General features: G+C 37.8%; 1 protein-coding gene across 25 annotated transcripts in view; it reads right to left on the reverse strand.

Annotated features, from left to right (window-relative positions):
* Window positions 1–24,102, reverse strand: part of DLG2 (discs large MAGUK scaffold protein 2) — a 994,028-nt gene that overhangs the window by 606,573 nt on the left and 363,353 nt on the right. For 2 of the 25 annotated variants that reach the window (XM_048940011.1, XM_048939960.1), the window contains exon 1: window positions 19,249–19,838. The exons of 21 other annotated variants lie outside the window; for them this stretch is intronic. In XM_048940011.1, coding sequence (XP_048795968.1) covers window positions 19,249–19,350 — 102 coding nt within the window. In that variant the 5' untranslated portion in view covers window positions 19,351–19,838. Of the gene's footprint in view, window positions 1–14,845; window positions 14,870–19,248; window positions 19,839–24,102 lie in introns of those variants that run through there. 2 more of the 25 variants (XM_048940047.1, XM_048940029.1) reach the window with 2 other exon arrangements.

Below are 24,102 nucleotides of genomic sequence, written 5' to 3' on the forward strand. Positions count from 1 at the left end.
TCAAGGGCATAAATATCCATTTTAGCTTTTGTGCTATATCTAAATAAATAAGATACACAAATTCAGAAATGCATTGGCAGGAAATCTTTGTGTTGTTTAAATTTAGCAGCATGCTGAGCATTAAACTTTGACCTCATGACTCATAGGAAAAAATGTATCAATTTAAATAGAAATAATTGCTCTATCTCAGTAGCTCCAGCTTTCCTAAATTTAAGAGAGCCACTGTTTAAAGGCTGTCCTAAATCTAATTGTTCTAACATTTAATGTCTCAAATGACAACAGAATAGAATTTTTATGAAGTTTCCTTCCCAATATTTCTCAATTCTCTTTAGATGAATTCTTGGTGAGTTAATGCTTATATCTCCTTTGCATGCACAGAGGTCTTAAATACAGTGGATTCTTATTTCCTCTGTCTTTAGGTTTATGGCTTTGAGATTTTGAAAGTCTGCAAATCTTCTTATTACTTTCTGAGTCTGCTGAGAATATATTTATTCAAACATTATGCTTATATTATGTTTTTGCATTGATTGTATACAACAGCTCAGCAAGAATATGTTCATATTCAAAGGATTCAGAGATGTGTATTTATTTGTATAAGAAAAATAAGACACCCTCAGTTTGTCCTCTGAAGTATTAATCCTCTTTCTGAACCAGTTCCCTTAAGAATTATGTCACTGAAAATAGTTACAGGGCAACCATGGCAAAAGAAAAGAAAAAAAGAAAAAAGAGAGAGAAAAAAAAAGCTATATTTCGAAGGAGTACTTTACATAATACTTGTAAAGATTACTACAGTGAATGTGTCATTCACTGAATCTCATGACAGCAATAAAGACGAACAGTATTCTTTAATGCCTTTACCATCTAGGCACATTTCACAAGAGCATAGTATATGCTTTTTTTACATCACTTTCCCTCATTCACTCTGCCTGAACAAAATAGCTTGAATGCCATATAGCTGCTGGTCTCCCCCTGCATCAGCTGTAAACACCTCCTTCTTCCTAGTCATAAAATCATAGAATTATTGGACATGGAATGCCTTAGGTTGTAAGGAATCTTCAAGATACTTGAGCTGCAACTCCCCTGGTGGGGCTAGGAGCTGAACACCAGTCATCAGTCCATTTGGCTTGCTAAGAACTGCATTTCGGAGAGACATTTTCTCATGACTGATGTGTATCTTTTGGAGAAACTTAATTATGGGAGATTTGGGAGATGCAGATGAAGAAATTAAGGGACAGAACATTGCATGAGACTGTGTGCTGGAAATGCCATTCATTAAGGTGATATGGGAGGACTAGAGACGATTCAGCTGTGTCATCAGACTACTTTGTCCTTCATAATCCCTGGCAGATAGGCAAATGATGCCCAACTCTTCTAAAAAAACAATCATGGTTGAAATCAACTTTACAATATTAAGCGTGCCTTGGTTGGCTCAAAGTGTGGTGTGCATATAAGAAAGTGTTTGATACTAGTGAGCTCATCTGAAAAAAAAAAAAAAAGAATGTCAATTTCAACTACTAACTCATGGCATACATGACTGCAGGGTGTCTGTCATGGAGAGTAGCTAAATTTGAAAAGTAGATCTGATAGTGATAGATCAGATTTATGACAAGATATGGATTGTTCAGACATACTGTCTTAGCATGAGTACTTATCAGACTGGACAGAAATTCAGCATCACCTCTACACTGCAACACTTGGCTAGGGAAATATGAGAAATAAACCATTTTTAAATATGAGATTTCTGGTCTGATTAACAGGTTGCTGATTGGCAAGTCCTAAATCACTCTGATCACAACCATGGTAGTGAATGATCCTTTTATACAAACACAAATACATATCTACTGCACATGGGAGATAGAGCTAAGGTTGCCATGGGAACATTACCTCCAGATTTTGGGGTTTTAAAAATACACTTAAAATTATAATAATAATTATTAATTAAAATAGCACATATCTAGCTTTCAATACCTCATTTTTACTTTGTAATTTATTGTGTTCACATTTTCTTTAGGTGTTTTGGAAGCAGTTTATTTGATAGGTGAATATTAGAGCTCAATGCAATAACTTTATTCAGTAGTTTCAAAACTTGTTCTAATGGGATATTTCATGCACAATTAATTATACAGGAATAACTACATATGGTATTGAAACAGCTGTGTCAATTTTACACCAGGTGTTTCAGCTGCTGATAAGGTAACCTCTGAAGCACCACTGAACTCAGCACAAGCTATGCGACTGCAACCTAGATTATGCCAGTTTCTGACATGGGGTGATGCTTTTCTTCTCCCATGGCTTTTCAGGCCAAGTACCAGTTTTCTTTGTATGTTAAGAAACCTCAAGATACTTCTGAGTGTAGCAGTACATTCAGGCTCCTCAGCCTAAACTTAGGCTCTGGGTTTTTAGAGGTGCTGACCTACAAACCTCATTGATGGGAATGATTAAAAGTATGCAGCAAATAGCCTTCCTCAAAAGTCCTCCCTGCAGACCAGGGCTCTTGGGCATCACAGAATTTTCATGAAGATACCAGAAAATCATAGTGATCATTGGAGTCACCTGCCTTTTCACTAAAGTGAAAAGTATGGAGAAGAGGAGGCCAAGGGGAAACCCCATCACTCTCTACAGCTACCTGAAAGGAAGTTGCAACAAAGAGGTGTCAGTCTCTTTTCTCAGGTGACAAGAGATTGGAAGCAAGGAAAGGGAGGAAATAGTCTTAACTTGTGCCAAGGTGAGGTTTAGATTGGACATTAGGAAGAATTTCTTCATATAGAGTGGTCAAGCACTGGAACCAGCTGCCCAGGGCAATCATAGAAATCCAAGCCCTGGATGAATTTATGAGACACGTAGACGTAGCTCTAAGGGACATGGTTTAGTGATGAGGCTCAGTAGGTCAGTTTGATGGTTGGAGTTTGGAGAAAATTTCAAGATCACCAACTTGATGATTCTATAGTTCAATGATTTTAAAGGGAAATTCAGTTTTCTGTACTATCAATCACCAGAAAAAGGCATAGTGGATAAAAGAAAGAACAGCAAAACAAATGAAAAACAAACTATCCAGCCTTTTCTCCACTTTTGAGCATGTTGCTTCCTCTAGAGACTTGGATCTTGCCATAGATTGCACTCAAAGAAGAGATACTGGCACATTATTGATCTAATTGCAGCTAAAGCGCAGCTACTGACCCCAACAACATTAGCTTTATGCTCTACAGTTGTGAAATGTACAAGTACTGCTGTCAATACTGCAGACATAGAAAATGTGTTTTCTGAAGAGCCAGCTGGTGTACTCAAGAGGATAAGAACTGAGATAAAAAAACATGTATTTGGTACTGTAGTGAACAGAGACCCTGCAATATAAGTCTGCACTGAGGAAGGAGCTTAGTTAAAATATTCACTAGTCTCCTCCCTAAAGGAATAGTACTTAATACATGTTAAAATATAATTGTATAATTGGAACTCAAGTGTTTGGGTTATGTAAAAAGTGCTGTAGGCGTATCAGCTTAGACAGAGGTAATTGGATCTTGTATATTAGTGTTTTACCCTTAAAGGGATAATCAGCATTTTTTTTTCTTAGTAGTGAGGATGCTGAAGCCTAGAAGCTTGGGGAAAAAAAAAAAGGTGTTGTCAGAAATTCAACGTTTAGACCTATGTTTCTTTTGTTCCTACCTCTATCACTTGCTCGACTGTAAGAATATTTTTGCAGTAGATTGCCTGCTTAATGCAACCCCAGCTGGGTGCCCACACAATGGCAGCAGTGCTACAGCTTTTGGAGAAATCAGCATAAAACTGAATTGTCAGCATGCATCAATCATGGTGCTGAAAATAGGACTAGATAGTAGCATTAAATAATACAATACTTTACATGTATTTATAGTAACAGGTCATACACATAAACCACAAAATAATTCTTAGGGAGGGCTAGGAGAAGAATTCAGAGCTTTAATCCCTCCTTGAGGCAAGGGTTAATCTTTTATACAAAAAAGAGTAAACAGCCACACATCACTGCTCAGCTCATCTGTTTGAAGGATACAATACAAACAAATATGATTTTACTCACAATAAGTCAAATGATGATCAATGGCTCTACAGCTTTTGAGTATCCAATTGAAGCCCTCAGAAAATCAAGTGTATGTGCAAGAGGATAAGTTACTACTTCATCACAGGCTGAGGACAGGAAAATGTCACTGACTACTTGGTTTTCAAATATGCTGCAAATCTTTCTAGAGAGGGGGACTCATTTAGTTTGAAAAGGATACAGTGCATCTCTAGGAAGTGAAACAGCAGAGCACAGGTGGAAGCTGTTGTCAACTTTATTCTGTTTCATTTTTACTGAGATAAAAGTAAAGATGTGTAGCTTCTCAAGATAAGGGAGGGGGTGGATGAGGTGTTGGTTGGGGGACAGGTAAATCCCACATACAACAGCAACATCCAGTATTTTCTAATTTCATCAGTATTGTCCAATACATTCTTTTTTTTCCAAATACAAGAAAAAATACCTGATAGAATAAATTCCAGGAGAAAAACAAAACAAGCATACACACACATGCACACAAAACAAACAAACAGAGGAACAAACAAACAAAAAGACAGGCGTTAGTCTTCTCATTGAGAAACTGGCACCAAGCTTTCAGATTCCCAAATCCAACCAAACTATTCTCAGGTTAAATCAACAGAAAGTTAATCCAAACTATAGGCATCACCCTAATTTCTTATTTCTCCCTGTATGCAATGCCCACTGAAGATCTCCCTAACTTCTCTGACTGGAAGATTTGTGAGAAGTTTGACAACATTACAGATCTCTTGTTTTTGAATAAGTCAAAGTCTCTCTAGATAAGTGATGGGGGGAAGCTACTTTTTTACTTCATTCTAAGTCTCAGCAGGTCAGGTCTTGTGGATTGAAAAAGCTGAGCAGTTTAAGAGAGCTACTTCTTCAATGCCATCTGAGCAGACATAAGAGGAGAGAGGAAGCGAAAAACAATTAAAGAAGGCAACCCGCACTAGAAGACCAGTTGCTTCCAACTACAAAGATGCCAAGGTCTCAGGGTTCTCTGCTCATGTGTGTAACATTTATTGTATATTTATATCAAACTAGGAACAAATAAAGAGCTTTGCCCTTCTTTTAGGATCTCATCTGCTAACCTGTAAGGATGGCATATGCTTACAAGGTCTTACTCTTTCAGGAATAGTGTCATAACTTTAGACATCATTATATTGGCATGTGTCATATACAAAATTGTTATGTGTATACACTATAGGCTGAAGAACATCATTATGAAGTGGAGAAGTTCATTTTCAAAGCTTTATACAGAGAAAGTGTAATTTGCAGAGTGACAAGGCTAGAAACTGCTCAGCTCTTTCTAGTTTGCAGCTCCTTCTCTTATGTCATGCTACAGCTACATTATTCCCTTATACCTTCCAGTAGACACTTTCTTTTCAACATGGGAAAAAATAATAAAAAAAAAAAAAAAACAACCAAACCAACACAAAAACAATTCTATATACATCATGCCAAGAAAATTAATTTTGGCTTGTAGTTAATGAACAAAGATTATCAATAGTTTTATTTACTTACAGAAAGTAACAATACAATAACTAAAGAAAACAAACAAACAAAAAAAAAGCAGTGTTTACTCTAACTTATCACTTTTACATGCTTTGTCTTGTACTCAAAAAAGCAATCTAACACATGAGTACTTTCGTCCCCCTTGGTAAATTTTGTGCCAACATTTGTTGGCCCTAAATCCAAATCAAATTCATGAGAAACTAATGGATCAAATTTACAGTTCTACATATTTTATATTCATTTGATGAATTCTGCAGATTTTGTCTTGTGTATCTAAGCATAACAGGAAAAGTAAGGGAATAAAATATTCCGGACTCATGCACTCTTTTAAATGGAAACAATATTTTCAAATAACCATTTTGGTGAGAAAAGTCACAGTTCTTTAACTACCAGCTCTTACTAAGGTCTAAAGAAAATTTGTACACAAGTTCTTCAATAAAAAGCCCTGACCCTAAATCCTGAAGCTACAATACACCAAAGAATAGGCATCACAATAAATGTCTTGATATTTACATCAGCTGTTTATGCAGTTTAACCAAATTTATAACACATAGAGGCATTTCACTACAATATATTTTTTCACCATTTTTTTGCCAGAAAAATAACAAGGTTGCAAAGATAGTGAAGGGGAAGATATATGAGGAACAACTGAAGTCCTTTGGCTGGTTCAGCCCAGAGAAGAGGAGATTGAGTGGCAGCCTATGACTTCCTCAAAAGGCAGAGTAGAGGGACAAGCACTGATATTCATTCTTTGGTGATGAGCTATAGAACCCAAGGGGATGCAATGAAGCTGCGATGGGAGATTCAGGTTGGATTCCACAGCAGAGTGTGGTGTGCATGGGACAGGTTACTCAGGGCACTGGGCATGGCCCCAAGCTGACAGAGTTCAAGGGTTTTTGGACGACACTCACTGATTTTTGAGTGGTCCTGTGTGAAGCAAGGAGTTGGACTTGATTATCTTTAGGGGTTCCTTCCAACTCAGGAAATTCTATGTTTCTATGAAATCAGTAGATTCTAAGTGAAAACTGCCCCTTTTTCCTTTCTTAGGTTATTTGAATTTTACTAGTTCTTGATTCAAGGATATAAAAGCTTAAGAAAGAGATGTTTCAAGTACACTGGTGGGATGTTACTTATTAGAGATTTTGACAACAAATTGTGTTGTTATTTATTGTACCATTCAAAGTTCTGTTTTACTTCTCACTCTTGCATAAAAAAAAAACCTCAGTGACTTGTTAACTTGCATGTTCTATATAAGGCAAAATAGACTTCTGCTATCACAAACTTTTCTGACACTTTCAAATGCAGCTTTACAGCCTTAAACAGACATTCCTCTGCTCCCACCCACCATCTCATCCAGGGCCTACAGTCACCAAATTTTGAGAATATAAGAGTGGGAGTATTGCTAATGTAGCAGGTAAGTGTAGAACTTAATGCCCTGTTCATATGGATGCATGTACACATGAGAGGGTATGCACACTTTTTTCTATTCCTGTCCACCATTTACTCCAGAAATTCTCTGTAAACTTTATTTTCCTCCCCAGCCACATCCACCGACCTGGAATCTAACTGTGAATTCTAAGTAAGATCCAGTAGCAGAAAAAAAAGCAAATATATGTATTTGAAAAGAAAACCAACCAACCAAACAAACAAACAAAAAAAAGAAATAAGATGCAGAGCTGAACAAGGGAAGCACTGGAGGAAGCATAGTACTTCAAGGACAAATCCAAAGATGCTTAATTTCATTCAAAAGTAACAGGTATGTAAGTACTTTCAGTGATAATGTTAAAGTCTTACAAGCTCTGCCAGAGCTTTTCTGTCTGTTTCACTAACCCAAAAAAGGTAAAAAACTAACCCCAGGAACAGCAGCCCCTACAATCCTTGCTCCTTTCTATTTTATCAAAAGGTGTTACATTGATTCTCAGTAAATCTTCTGTGGAATCAATAGAGGAACAGAAAGTAACACTCTGAACACTTACCCTCCTTTCTCTTATTTTAAACCCTGGATTATGCTTCCTGAATTTCCTTCTGTTTCAACTGAAGCAGTATTTCACTTAGAACTGCTAAAACCCACACCATCCCTACTGCAAAGTGAGCTGTATGGTTGCATGCTAAATTCCTCCTCCTTTCTGTGGAAATTGAATGAGGTGACTTATAGAGGTCCTTTCCAATCAACATTTCTATGATTCTGTGATTACTTTGTACACATTCTCATAACATGAGCTGACCCCATCCTATCTGAGCTCTTTTTATGAATAAACTGAAGATGATGGAGGAAATATCATCAGACTATAGAACAACTAATTCTTATTTACTAACAGAAACTTTATTAACCCCTGGAGACCTATACTGTCCCTCCTGGTGAATACAAATAGCCAGGAGATATCTGGTGCTTGCAGACAGAATGAGGATTAGTTTGAGAGCAGCTTCTTCGCATCTCCAACTTTTTCATTCCATCACACTGGAAAGTAGAAGTGGCTAGTTCTCTATGAAAAGGTGCCGCTCTCGAGCATGATGACAAATTAACACTGTTTCTGGAAGCCAACTCCTCTTTAGGGTTCAACTCACAGGTCTATGAGAGAGACAGCAATCCTTTGTACCAAAAGATGTGCCAACCCAACCTGAAGAAGCAAGTGTGAAGATCAGTAATCTTACGATAATAATAGTTTTAATACAAAAGCTCCTTTTTCATAATCAGAAATCTTCCAGTCATCTCAAGATATCTCACAAAATCATACTTTCCTCTTTCTATGCTGGATCCCAACATCTTTCAAAGCTACAAGCATGAAAACAATGGAAAGACATATCCTTAATGCAGTAAAATTAAAGAGCAGCATGCTTGCAAATCATGTAGGGGTTGGTGCATATATTAAAGAGTGCAAAACACCAGGGCTTTAAAGGAGAAGGTGCAACAAGGGTGTCTGTAGTGCGTATAGACACACAAAATTAGATCCTCAAATGTATTTTCTAGGTCATTTTTTCTCCCTTCTCTGCTCTCCTCCTCCTCCCCTGAGCTTTTATTAATTGTTCTGGGAGGGAATACATATTTCAGAGTGTATTGCCATACATCAGAGTGTATCACTACGTCCTATGAAAACATATTGTCCTGGTTATTTTATATTCCAAACTACTGAAGTATTTGTCATCAGCTAATTTTGCCAGTGCTAAAATGTAGTATGCTTTCTTATGATGCTGTGTTTATTTCCCATCCTGCTGATCTATAATCTTATTTCAGCCAATGATTGGAAATCCAAGTGCAAACACTAATATAGACAAGTGAATGTAATTAGTAGAAACAGAATAGATTTTATTTATTTTATAGGTACCATAAAAAACAACAATGTAGAATGATTAAGATTGAAAAGACCTCTAACATTATCCATTCCCACCATGCCCACTAACCATTTCCCTCATTACCACACTTCTACATTTCTTAAGCTCCTCCAGAAATGTTGACTCTACCACTGCTCTAGGCAGACTGTGCCAATGCCTCACAGACACCTCCCAAGTAATTTTTCCTAATATTCAGCCTGGAAGTCCCCTGCTGCATCATGAAGCAATAACTTCTTGTCCTGTCTCTGCTACTTGGGAGAAGAGGCTAATTCCCACCTCTCCTCAATATCCTTTCAGGGCATTGTAGGGAGTGATAAAATCTCCCCTGAGCATCCTCTTCTCCATACTAGAAAACCTCAGTTTTCTCAGCTGCTCCTCATAAAACTTGTGCTCTGACAGCACTACTAACAGTAATGAAAAATCTTTCAATCAGTTTTACAGATTTCTGTGTTCTGGGTTTCATAGTACTGTAATGTTTTTCCTGAATTTATAGTCAGGATCTAGATTTAATTCAAAGCTTAAAACATTTACATGGACCTCCAAACTGAGCTGAATGCCCCTTCAAACTATGAACCTGACCAGGCTCTTCAAGAGACACGCAATACGTGCAAAGCAGTTACTAATTTGCCTCCTTGCTTTAGGATTAGAACGAAGTCTTTGCTTCATTTCTGCCTCACATATCATCCTATGGCTATTATTAAACAAACTTCACAAAATTAAAAGTCAAAGAACCAGAGCCCCAAAAAAGTGCTGCTTTCCTCCAACAACTTTATGTATGTAATGCCACTTGAATGGATGGAGATTAGAGCCTATCAGCACTTTCATTTCGAATCCACTTTTCCTGGGGCTTGCAATTGAACCATGACAATTTGCTATAGGCAAAAATTCGGATGTGAAATCTCAGAAATGGAGGAAGAACTTTATAAAAATATAAACAATAATACTTCAAGTTATAGATAAAATACTGTGGGGAGCAGGCTGGAATCAGAAGAAGTAGGAAGAAATGCTTTGATTCTCTTGTACATCATTCCAAGTGTCCTCCCCCATCTCTGTCTCATTGTGGCTTTAGGTTGTTCCTTAAAACCCATGGTACATTGTACTTACACTGCTCATTTCATTTCATTGCTGCATACATGCAGTAATTATTACTTCTCAATACTCCTCTGAAGTTGGTATTACCAACTCAATTTTCTAGAAGGAGATGCAATTTGCCCCAAGCCACAGCAGGAATCCTGGGTGAATCAGAAACAGAAAATAGGAATTCCAGGCTCCCTGGCCTAAATTGAGGCCACAGATTCCTTTATGACAGTAACTGTTTTCTCAATGTTTTATAAGACTGATTACGATGTGATGGAACTATGTTTAATAGAGACTGGGGTGTCCCTCCTCAAGAATTTCATCCCACTGCCAGCTGATAAAGCCTCAGAATAAATCTAAATTCTAAGTTCATTAAGCTTCAACGTATGTTAACAGGTTGTTTTTAAAAGTTATATGCTAGGCTTAGAATCTGGCAGACAGCATGCATTACTAATTTAAACACCTATAGCTATGCATGTTTCTAATTCACTGAATTCAAATTTCTGCCTGACTGGAAGGATCTACAGTTGATAAAGTATCAATGTAGATTATAGTATAGAATCATTGAATGGTTTGGGTTTGAAGGGACCTTAAGGACTATCCAGATGCAATTCCCTGGGCAGGATGGCCAGCCGCTAGACCAGGTTGTCCAGGGCCTCATCCAACCTGACCTTGAATAACTCCAGGGATGGGCCTTTCATAGCTTCCCTGGGTAGCCTGTTCCTGTTCCTCACCATCCTCTGAGTAAAGAATTACAATCCCTTGGCTTTGGAGGGCAAAGTACCCCTGTATGCTGAAGACAGACTCTTGTCTTTTGTTGAGTCCAAGACAGGTTTCTTATAGATTTGGGTTTGGAGCACTATAGGAATATACATAGATGAAGGACTAGCTGCTTCCAGGTGGACTGTTACTGGTGTGGTGGTAGTAGGTCCAGAAAAAACAAGCCTGCCACAACTTTTATGATCTCTGCCTTATTTATTTAGATTTTCCAATGTCTCCATGGTGGAATCACGACTGAGACCCTTAAACCACATCCACTAAATACATCAACTTTCCTGCCTGCTTCTTGGTTCCAGGCCAAGTGGTTCAGAGAGATTTGAGTCCACATTGGTACTAAAGTGGCAATTTCATTAAACAAAACTGAGGAGCTGTGCTGTAGGCTTTCAAATATTATATAAAGACAAGGGGAATAGGTTGGGATGTTTGCAGACAAAGAGACTGATGGGATAGGGTTGAAGGAGAGGCTGTGGGCTAAAAGTCGGGGGTTGGACTCGATGATCTCTGGAGGTCCCTTCCAACCCCTACAATTCTGTGATTCTGTGAAAAGTCATCTACCCTGATTCAGCCTTATCTGTTTTCTCTTGTGAAGAGTCCCTGCAGTGAATCATGGCAAGGTTACAGTCCCTGGAGATGTTCAAGAAACATGGAGATGTGGCACTGAGGAACATGGTTTAGTGGACATGGAGGCGATGAGTTGACTGTTGGACTAAATGATCTTACTGGTCTTTTCCAATTCTAATGAATCTTTGATTCCATGATTCAAAAAGCATTGTAGCATCCCAAAACACTGCCAAGGACCAAAACTATCTATTCTCTTTTACTTAGCAATATAGGCATATCCCCACAAATCTTGCAGCTGTCTCAGGTACTTTAGTTACAAATCTATTTCCACAGGAGATGAGAGCACATCTTGCAAAGCAAGTGGCCTTATGTGTGTCTACAGTGTCTTCTGCAGACAGCTATCTATTGACTCACACTGTATCACGCTTACCACAAATACGGAGCCTCCAGGTGATTCATCAGTGAACTTCAGTGCTGACATCAGCTTACATCTTTCTGAAAACTCATATTTGGCATATTCTATCTTAATTACATTAAACAGCTGTGAGCATTTCCTGAAGGAAATCTCCCTAAAATAATGTGTCAGGAATCTCAGAATCAAGGTTTCAGCAACATCAGTTTGAGGAAAAATTGAAAAACAAGAGTTTCAGTTCAACACAGATTCAGACACTTCACCAAAACTAGAAAGGCTGATTTCTGGCCAAATAAAAATTTGATGGGATTTGAGGAGGGCCATCCTCAGAATTTATAATGCTTCTTTTCACACAAGAGCCTACTGACTCAAAAGAATAGCCCAAAATTCCTTACTAAATTCTGTGAAATATCTTCTGGGATTAGAGACTGTAAACTGTAAAAGGGAGTCAGAGGAGGTCCCATCACAAATTTTAATTCCTATTCAGGTTTCCATTGCATTCAACATAACCCTCAAGAAGGCTCTCTTGAAAAATCCACTTCCTAGTGATCACCAGTACTATATCAAAAGCTTAAAGATTAAATATAATCAGAAAGATGAAAATGATAAATACCTATATTTTAATACTGAGAATATTTCAGACAGCTACATATGAAACATAAAAGCTACTTTTCAAAGATCAGGAGAATACTGTTCAGTGACAGTTTTCAGTTTTATTGCTATTATTACTTAAATTTATTTATACAACACTTCTTTATCACCATTCTTTTTCTTTGACATCTATTACAGGTAAGATGAACGTCTATGTTTAACATGCTTTCAATCAATAACTAATTTGTAAAATCAAACAGCTTACACTACTTTGTATCAAATTATTCCAGTATTTATATATTTATATTTTAAAATCTCATTTTATGTTACCAATAAGTATAGCTTTCAACAACAACAACAACAAAAAGTAAATAAATTAAAATTTGAATGTCTAAGCACTCTCTAAACTTCTCCTTCCTGGGGACCTAAGTAACCTTTAGCTCCATGCCTCCTGCTCTACTTTTTCCATAGGTATACTTTATTGTCATATTTAGTGCTTCAGTTATGCAGTGCTTCAGTGCTTGTGTAATCATGACAATCAACTCCGCTATATTAAGAGCTTAAAAAAGAAATCAATTTTTCCCAGCATGGCTATATGTTCAAAGTTACAATATGGAGGGTATTCATTACACCCTTCAGGTGAATTTTAAGTGACCTGGAGTGATGAAAATTAGATGTCATTGCTGTGCTACCAGCAGAAGCATGCACAGAAAGCATCATGAGCCACGCAGACCAATGTCCAGCTTTTGACAGCTGCCAGAAACAGATGTTTTGACAAAATATAAAAAATTTCCAATGGTTTTAATTATACAGATATTGAATATCCTGCTTGCAACAGCAGATTCTTTCAGTTTATAAACTTCTCAAAATACAAATGTTCATTAAAAAACACAGAACTTTCTGTGTTGTATTCTTAATTTCTGGGATCTGCACATTTCCTATAGTGTAGTATTCCAGAGAATCTCCTACGAGTCTCCTGTCTCCTCCACAATGTACAGGCAGCTTGTGGGCAGGACAGTGGCAAAAGATGAGACACAGTATTTTCACACAAGCAGGAATATTTATAACATCTGATCTTGATGCGTCTAGAAAATGCCTGAGCATTGACTGCCCAGACATTGGCCAGTGCCAATTTCTGACAGCAACGCTTGTCTGCCTTCCTGTGACTTCTCTCCTTCTTGATTGAGGAAATGGGATTTTCATTTCAGAGGATTCAGAATCTAACTTTTTGGGTATTTTGCCTCCTTTTCAAACTTGCCATATCTCGTTGGCGTTTTTTTTTTTTTTTTCTTTTCTGCTTGTGCCTCCAAGACCCTTGCTTCAATTCTAGTCCACTGCTTTCTCCCCAAGAGCCTGAGCTGCTCTCTCTGCCTTGTCCTCATTCATGCCTTTTCTCTGTTTCTCCCACCTGAATCATAGCACCACAGAATTGTAGGGGTTAGAAGGAACCTCTGGGGATCAAGTCCAACTCCTTGCTCAAGCAGGCTTTTCCTGGTGCTGCCTATTGCCTCTCCTTAGTCTTTGGTCATTGTATCTTGTGATACTGACTTCTGCAGCAATCACACAGTTCAAAACAAACTCAGAGGCACACAAGAAGTCATAGTCTACTCTCTGCCAGAGTACTTCATCAGTGAAATTCTCTTCAGTGATTCAGAATAAGTTGGGAAGAGGAGCATCTACTATATTCTTAATACCGTGAGGATTTCCTTGCACGGCCAAGCAATTTGCTACTTTGGTCTCAGAACATGCCAGCCAGGTGAGCTGTCAAATCAATGTATAGTTTGTATTTGCCCCACACACATTAGTGATGGATAAGGACACCTGAGGAGGGCTTGTTCCTATTCCTGAGGTAAGAGTGTTTAAGTGCAGGATGTTACACAGTGCCTAATTGAAGGAGAGAAAGAAAAAAAGATGCAGCCATGAGAAATTGCTTGGGCTTACCCCATGTCTAGCTTGCATCAATGCTATGCAGGAGGAATATTCTCCCTGCCTTGAATTCTGTGCACTAATGCACAAATCTCTGTGACACAACTGATCTTACTCAAAGCCTCTTGCCAGTGGCAATCCTACATCTCTTCTGTAACTCCAGTTGCTGAGCACTTTTATTTTAACACTGCTGTGGCCTAACAAGAATAGGTGAAAGTAGGTTTCTCAGTGCCACTGTCAAATGTTATGCATAGCAAGTGGCAGCAATGTTCCAGCTGACTTACTCGGCTGATTGTCTGTGAATAGGCAGAAAATTCTTTCAGAGAGTTCCAGAGCCCTATACAATATATCAGTCTCTACAGAGGGATCACAGCAGTCAATATAACTATAAATACACTGTATTTTCCCATATATTCATTTCTGGACCCCAAAAATCTGAACAAAAATAAGTCTAGAATAAGAGTGGAGTCAGATGTTACGTCCACATCAGCAAGCAGCAGGCAAGGATTCAAAGAATGAGGAGCTGACTGGAAATTTTGGGGTGAGCTTTCTTTTGAAATATTTCTAATATGTATTTATAAATCAAAAACCCAAAAGATTTTGCATAGTACTTGTTGCATTCCTGGACTGCATTTTTCTGCTTAGCGTCACCAAAAAGCAATCCCATTTGTACACTCCAAGCTTTCTCTGTAACAGAAAACAAAACAAGACATATGTGTAGGACTGGGAGATTCACTTCAAAAGCTCATTTATAATTTACATGAAAATGTTAATCTACACATATCCAGAAACCACCTGCAAGAGTCCCAAAATGCAGAGCTGCATCAAGTGCCTATAGCATGCAAATCTTTGAGCATGATCTACTGCTTATTACTCCTAAATAAAAAAAATATTTTCTTGTCACCTCAAATGACTGTTTCTTTTAATAAATTGCTTCTTTCAATAACCTGATCTAGACTGTGATAGAGACTATTCCCTATTAAGGATTAAGTGACAGATCAGAGCTTGTGCAAGAGTCAACAATGCTAGTAAAGAAAATTAACAAGTTTCTAGTAATTTGATCACAACGCTAATAGTAAGCTAAATAAATGTGACTGCCCAGACATTCAGTAATAACTCTTTTATTTGTGCTAATAAGGCTTTCTATTTAGCAACAGCTTTGCAAAACGTGCAAGTTTTAGCAGCTAAAGAAACAAGAGGTTTGACTTCTACTGTCACCTTGGATAGTGCAATATATAATTATTTGGCTGTTTCAGCTAAAATAAAAAAAAAAGATTTGGAAAAAAACAAAATCAGCTATTGTGCCAGATAACAGGTTGCTATAGATGTACCAGGAGGAAAGAAAGAAGGCAGGGAAGAGAGGAAGTTTTATTTTGTCACCTGTTTTAAACTTTCATATTATGCTTGGATGGAAAAATAAATCTAGACATAAGGAAAGGGGAATTTATCAAAATATCTGATCAAAGTTAACAAACAGTGAGGTCACAGACCTGTCAAAGGAATCTTTTCAATAAGCGTTATCCATACAGAGAGATAAAGGAGCTAAGATAGAAAAAACACTTCCATGCAAGTGTCAGAGTTATGACTGAAGTGCAGTTTAAGAAACATCTTTGTCAATCTGAAATACCTTTCTGGCACTCCTAATAAGAGCAAAATGAACAGGATATTAAGACTCTGAAGATAATTCCTCAGCAATATTGAATTAACTATGAGGACTCAGTTCAGCAAAGTGAGTAAGCATATACAGACATTTAATTGTGCATTTAAATCTCCTCACTGAGAGCTTGAGATACACCTTAGCACAACTCTGAATGTAGACTTGATAATGATGATCTTTTTTTATTTTATTTATTTATATTTGAACCTTCCTTTAATCCACAGGCACAAAGCAGTCCAGTAGCTGTGGAACAACACTGGGATTCAAGTGATGTGCACACTTTCACGTCTCAACCCTTCAAGATCATAAACAAAACAATTTTGCAAAACCCATACCAGCACCTAAGGGCCACATTTTCAAACCTGTTTATCTCCTCTCTGCCACATCCCTGTAGTCCTGTGAAGGAAGCATTGGTATTTCCCAACCAGAAATGGGAGAAGTGCTTAACTATGTTATAGTAGAGTGCAATAGTGATACTTCTGATGCTACTACCCCTCCTTTCAGATTAAACTGCTCTGAATTCTTAGCAATTTGAAGGTTGAGGATCATGAAACTAGGCACCAACAAAAGTAAAGGCCCAGGATGAGATCAGTGGTCAGAGTACAAAGAATGAAGCCAAAATGAAAAAGCTTCCCACAGACACAGTTTAGATTCCTCTACTGCCTTCTTTGCAACATATGGTGTAGTAAGACATGCACACTTTCTCCCTGCCCCCTCAATTTAACTCTCTGGCACCACCTGTTAGGAGCGAGCAGACTGTAAGAAATTATTGCGCTGGGGACAGATATAAATGGTTGTGATGGTTCTGATGTAGTGCATTTCTCTCACTAATGTCTGTGCTCATTGGAAAAGAAGACTGTATTTGGCATAAAATCAGAACTGAAATCTGTAAGTCAGGCTTATGAGCAATAGTTTATTACTATAACTTGCACTGTCCTTTAGAAAGGAGCTGGTTAACAGTCTGACTGGTTATTTTATCAATTGGAGATATTTGCCTGAAACATGAATTCCTTTGTTGTCACTTCCACCATCTATATTTTAAAACTATCTTTCTACTCTGAGGACCTATGTTCTCTTCTTCCACACAGAACACAAGTGTTATTCCTATATATGTTTCTTCCCAAGTTCAACAACCATGTGATAGCAGAAGGCACAATATTATGAGCATGCTTAGGTCCATGATTTCATGACATATAACTAAAATACTTCTCAAAAGAAACATCCTTCTTTCTTTCCAAACTTTTTTTGTTTGCAGAAATTGGATCTGTATCTATAACTTGAGAAATGTAATCCTATGAATCCAAAGCATAAAATTATATATAGAGATAGGGTCTGGAGGATACAAAGGAATGAGACAGTGATTCTTGAAGTGAGGCAGATGATGGACTGGGATGCGGATAGATCTCAAATATACTTGCTGTTGTATCAAAGAGGACTAATATGACATGTGCTGAGCCATCCCAGGACAACTCAACTCACTGATGCTCCTTCTCATCTTTCTTGAAATGATCACTATTTTCTCCTTTGAGAAGCAGTTCGTACACCATCACAAGAAGATAAAACATTGGCTGTGACTAACTTAATGAGCCTGAAGCTCCAGAGAAAGGGTGGGAAAAGAAATTTGACATTTAATATTTTTATTCTCTTGCTTATTCCTAACAGGATCTGAAAATCATGAAAGAGCCTAAGTGCATCAAAGAATATCCTTTGAAAATCATGCTTACAGGCAGGAATACAAATTGGATACCAGTCTCTAGGTCACTGGCCTATCTTTGTAGAAGGGTGTCTTGCATTTAATTTCCCCTGATTAACAATTCACCTTCACTAATTAGAATTTGATACTTGAAAACAAGGGGGGGGCTTATGTTTTTAAGTTAAAAATTGAAAATAAATTTGAATTGTTCTTGTGAATAAACTGCACATTAAAAAAGCATTTAAACTGTTAAACTCTTGATGCTATTTTTATCACTAGTGGCATCATGACACAGCGATTAAATTATAACCCTTTCAGTAAAAGACTGTATTTTTAGCTATTTGAGATGTAAGTGAAGAAGCAAGAAACTTTGGTACAGAAAGTCTCATGTAATGGAAGACATAAGCAGGTTGTAGTTTAGGGAAAGAAGAAGGTAGATAACTAGATTGTAGATGTTTCACCATAATCTCATTTGTGTTTAATGGTATTACAGGATCCAGTAGATCATTAACCTCTACCCAAATTAAGTTTAGGGAGCATTAGGTGATCTATATCCTATTTCCTAAAAGTACTTTATCTTATTCAGGCTACTCTATCATATAAGAACTCAAAATATTACAGTGTGTTCCCTGGTTTGTGGACTGTACAACAAAATTTGATTCTGTGAGCATTTTAAGCTTTGAGGATTAAAATCTTACACATTAAGATGACTTAGATATTATTATTAGCGTTACCTTTTTATGTAAATAGTCTTTTCTTACTCTATCTTAATCATATAGGAACATTTATTTACTTAATTTTCTATAAGGATAGCAAGGAAAAGGAATGGGAAAAACAGTGTAAACCCCTCGCACAGTTGACCCAGCGATCCAAGAACCAAACTTGTTTACCCAAAGACAAGAACTTTTTAAAACATGCCATCACTTTTGAATTATTACAGTAAAATCACAAGCAACATTTGCTATATCCTAATGTTGAATCAGAATGGATATATAGGGAGAAATACAGCCTAATCCGACACCTTTCTTCAAACATTTGGGGTGGGATTGCATTACACAGCCCCAAATTAAACTTCTCTGTCTGACTGCGCCACCTTTTGATTTACATTTAAAAGAGAAATTAAATGATTGTCCGGTCCTTAAAAAGAAAACATTTCTTTAAAGATATTCCCATAGACTTAAAAATGGGTTCAGGAGCTTACTTTATTCATTTCTTACAGAGAAGTGCTGGGCTGCATACTTTAGTACTGCTATTACAATTAAAAGCCATGTCAGCAATAGAAAAGGAAAAAAAAACCATATTCATTCGTGCTGGTTTGTATAATAGCAGCATACACATCCAAATCAATAAAGCCTGGCAAACGGCGGCGTGGTGGCTCAGTAATCTTAGCACTGTTAGCTAAGTATGCAATCGAGTCTAAAACAAATGCTTCATAATCCATTCGATTCTCCCATGTAAATCTATACTCGTACAGTCCTGGGAAATAAGAAACCTTTACTCCTGCTGATATCTTTTCTTAACATTTAAAACGTACCGACTGTAAGCCCTAATTTATAGCAACGTATCGCAATTTGCACTGAAATCTCAAGTCAGACATGAAATTAAACAGCACAGATATTCAAAGGAGTTACAGCATGCATTTAAATACATTAACTACATCCTACCTTGCATCCAAACATCAACGACAAAGTGTTGTTGGTGCATGCAACTTTGCAGTGGCAAATCATTGGTGTAAAGCAGTCAGGATTTTTAACAATAGGGCACATTCCTTTAGTGCTGCAGTAGTGGCAGCCTTCTGAAGGCTAAAAACAAGTAGCTAATACAGCACATGGAGTGGCAACATATGCTGCTCAACAGCTAGCTTTTCTCTTGCTGGTCAGAAGCAGCCTGCTTGATTCTCTACCTGTGTCCCATTCAGCCATCCCCTTCTTTGTTGATGAATCAACGATGCAGCATTGATCGCGAATCTCAGGATTTCCCTTCCTCTGGGAAATTAGTTTTTACATTGAAAAAAAAAAAAAAAAAAAAAGGGGGGGGGGGGGAGAGAAGAAGAGAGAAATGGAAATGAGGGGGACTAGCAGGTGTGGCAGTATTAGCATGTAAAAGGATGTAAACGCCTACTCATAACAATCACATAAGATTGTCATGCTAGCTGAAGTGGGCTGAAATTATTCCATCGGAAGAAAAATACTGCAGCTCCTGATTTGGTAAAAAGCCAGTGAGTTGCTGCAATACATAGTCATTGTGGGGAGAGAAGAGAGAAAAAATTACTTATCTAAGAAGCCAGAATCCTCAGCCTTTATCAATATGCATTCCAGCAAGGATTCCCTTCCCAGCGCCTCCCCGAGAAAAAGAATCAAATCAGTCGCAACTCCGGAGAAGCGATGACCTTTGCTTTCCCCAAAAAGATGAATCCCAGCATGAAACAAACTGTACTCAAAGCTGAAAATCCCAGATGCTGGGAGTTTGCAATCAGGGAAATGCAAGTAACATTTATCCAATCCTGGCTTGCCACATGGGAGCTTTCTCCAGGCACAAATTTACAAATAGACAGGTTGAAGGATTGCAGGAGACACGGAATAAAGATATGAAGTTACACGGAAAATGCACCAGCGTGAAGTTCCAAATGCAACCCTCTCTAAGCTCTGCTTTTGAGGCAATGTAACCGCTGACTCTCCAGCTAGAGCTGTTATCCTATAACCTGCAAATGGCTTTCTCTGTTCCAGAAATGCAATAATTAAAGAAGTTTGGGAGCATAACGCTGCTTTGGATTTGGTTACAGCTGCCGCTGTTTCTTCAGTTAAAGCAACACCAGCTGAAAATGCATAATAAAGCATTTGGATGAGCAAACTGCTAGCTGTGCTTTTTAAGAGGATTATTTATATCAGAAGTTGGATGAATATACCCTCCACTTCTAGGGTCAGCACACACAGATACAAAACGCAAAGGCTGTGATGAAGGAAGGAAAGCGATGTCTTCACAGATTTCACAGCTGATGGCAAAGCAAACCCAGCAGTTGTGTCACAGCGACATGACCCCGCATTTTGCACCTCACTAAGCTCTGCCCATCACATTAGAAACTCTTTCGAAAGAAATGAGAGCAGCTTGTCTCCCTGGTAATTGTGAGTGCATTCTCCAGGCACAATTGAGACAATTTTCTGTAATAGACGCGAACAAAAAAAATTGTTATACAACAGAATGGAGAGAGTGGCAAATGGAGGTCTGTATGCAGCTACCTCAGACAGGATAGAGTCAATGTTACAGAATTCTTAAACAGATCTGAGACTGCAGACTCTAATGTAGAAGAGCTTTGCTATTAAGCTTTTATACTGATATAAATGTGGATATATGTTTGTGTGCATTGCATGTATGTATTTATATTTTAAGAAGGATTTATCTGGCACAACTTGCCCTCCTTTGCAGAGTTCTAAAACATTTAAAAAAAACCCAACATTTTATTAAACAGCTTTGATTCTACACTTCATCACTGTACAAGAACTTCCTTTTCGAGTGTGTGTGTGTATGCAGCCAAATTTCAGCTGGGCACGATATGTCCTGATTATTGTTTCTCACTCTTGGTATTTTCAAAGTTAGGATTTGAACCTGCACTCAGTAAAATGACAGCAGTTGATCATTCAGAGTACCAGATAGGATTGCTCAGCAGTTAAAGTTACAACCCGGTTCCAGTTCTGAAGATTTATGTCTCGCAAATAACAGGCTCTTACAATTCAGTGTCCTCAATTCACTCAGCTGGTAGCTTTAATCCATCAGCCTGCACATGAATGCAAAATGCTTTGTTATGCTATGGGAGTTGGCTGTGCGTATGCTAATCAATCGGCTATCAATAATCTAAGTTTGTCTGACCTGTTCATCCAAAGATACATCGCAGCAGCGCTCCTTTCTGACTTGCTGTGTCAGTAATCACCTGAAACAGTGACTGAGCCTGTTTAGAAACGCACTATGGTGACAAACAGCAGCCGAAACATAGCTGGATCTTTGATCTGTTTATTCCTAGCTTGCCTGACTTGTTATTAAGCTATATATTATACAGATTTTCTTTCAAGTACTGTCTCACGCATAACCAGCACTGGTGTAAATATAGAAAAGTGTAGTTTCCATGACAATACATTCCATAGTTACAGCCAGCAGCCACCAGCTTTAAAACATGAATCACAGTGCTACCTTAAGGTGTGAGCATGCTACATCACCGGCCTTAGGAGCGTTAATTTGGGATGAGGGAAGCGTGAGAATATTTTTGATAGACACTACTACAAAATGCCAGAAAACTGTGTCATTTAACTGTGTTAGCCATTCTAATATCCAACCATCTTAGTCCTTTAAGTGATCAGTAACGCTCTCGATCTGTCGTATTCATTAGCATTTCTAATATAAGAATAGATTACATCTGCACTTTCTGATGTTTTAAACATGATGTCCTGGTTTAAAACTGGACCCATAGTCACGCAAACGCGATTTGTGATTAATGTTAATGGGGACTAATTAAAATCACCTGCATTTAATTTTTAGTTCGGATCTCCAAGAAGGGAGGAAAACAGCCAGTTAGCCTCTCGGATCTTTCAGGTCTCACTGCGTTCAGCTGGCTCCTTCTCTCAAAAGGGAGGATGAATCTGTTTATTAAAACTCCCATCTCTTCCCCAGTCCCTGATCTTCAGGGATTCTATTGCAGGCTTTCAACCAGAACAGCTTTCACCTGTGATTTTGTTTCTAGCGTTAAGACACATCAAACATCAGGCAACTGACTATTGCGCAAGGCATGAAATAGATCTCCTCACACTTAAACTATTTGTTGCTTTCAAATGAAAAAGTTACCTGATGTACAGTCATTTGGGAAAAGATCAGAAAAGGAAGATTCATTGAAATTCATTCATTGAAATGACAGATTGAGATAATAACTCATGTCACAATTGGCCAAGACATTTCAATTATATGACAACCACATATAGAAAAGTGCTATAAGAAAGCATTTGCTCAGAGATCCACTTCTGTCTTTTCTACCAACAGCACTCATCACAGATGCAGATATAAATTGCTCATTGCCAGTAAAGTCATTTAAACCCTAGTCATACTGCAGGAGCAAGATTTCTTAGAGAAGCTTTGTCTGTATTTTTTCTCTCTGACAGAATTTGCAGAGGTGAAAAAAAAAAAAAAAAAAAAAAAAAAAAAAAAAGGGTCCACAGATCTGCAGTATTTAGAAAGAACACAAACTGTTGCCCCACTTATCATCCCCACCAATCCGTTCACCTGGTAACATTTCTGCTGTTCCACCAGTCTTGCTGACTATTGCCTTCACTCAGCATTTCCAAGTTCCTCATTGGCATTTGCCTTCCACAGTGCATCACATTGTGCAAAATGAATTAACAAAATGCAGTTGTATTACAGTCATGTCTTCATGACCATAATATGACTTCACCACCTGATGCATACAGACCACTTCCTGCATCAGTTAGCTCAAACAGCACTCCTGAACCCTGACTTTCACATGAGAATTAAGATTTATATAAATTAAGATAATTGTTAAGGTCTTGATAATCAGAAAGAATTTCTAGATATTTAGCCTCGACTATTATATACACACTGATAGTATGTGTAATTTTTTTTTGTTTTCTTTTCAGTAGTCAGCTTTTTCTTTTAAGAAAATAGCTTGTTTGACATGACAGTGTAGATATCTGCATTTCTCCTTACATATTTTTACTACTTAACTTTTCATTCCAATGTTCTACCCTGAAAATTTCCTCTAAATGCACACCACACCCATTAGATACCAGAATATTAATATGATTAATAGGCCTTTGGCCAAGCTATATGCATTAATATTTTCTTCTAATTTCTGCTAAAATTCAAAATCACCTTCTTTGTTGCTCTTCTCTGAATTCCCTGTATGCTAATCAGGGCTCCTGAAAAATAAATCTGCCTCTGACAATGATTAAAGAGTTGTCAGAGTTGTCTTCTCAAAGAATCATATTAGATGAAAGAAAAACAAAAAAAACCCCAAAACTTTACAACACAGGTAACACGTACAAAAGGTATCAGAGGACATAAATATACAACAAACTTGAATGATCCACCATCAAAATAGAAATGACTGCACAAAACCCTGTTCCTTAAGAATAAAAGAGTTTCAAATCTACTCTAGTCTAAACCAAACTTTCACAGATGCCCTGTCATTTGCTGGGACTCAGGGCATTTCAAAGACCTGAATGATGCTTGTGTTCATTCTGGGGGATGTACTGAAGATGACTTGTGTATTTCACTAATAATTATCTGCTCATGACTCTCAGAAGCACAATCTTAATTTGCCTGAAAATCCATCCACCCTTGGAACAGCTAGCATCGAAACCCATTCATGAAATACCACACAGACACAGGATATCACCTCAAAACCAGCTAAGATTATTTGAAAGCCTGGAGCTCATTCGAAACTGTGCTTGAACCCATGCTAAATTAGACCATGCTTATGAAACTAAATTGCACCTCCAACTGCTAGAAAGGGGAAGGTT

The sequence above is a fragment of the Lagopus muta genome, chromosome 1, assembly GCF_023343835.1.
Source record: "Lagopus muta isolate bLagMut1 chromosome 1, bLagMut1 primary, whole genome shotgun sequence".
In the NCBI taxonomy this organism is placed as follows: Eukaryota; Metazoa; Chordata; class Aves; order Galliformes; family Phasianidae; genus Lagopus; species Lagopus muta.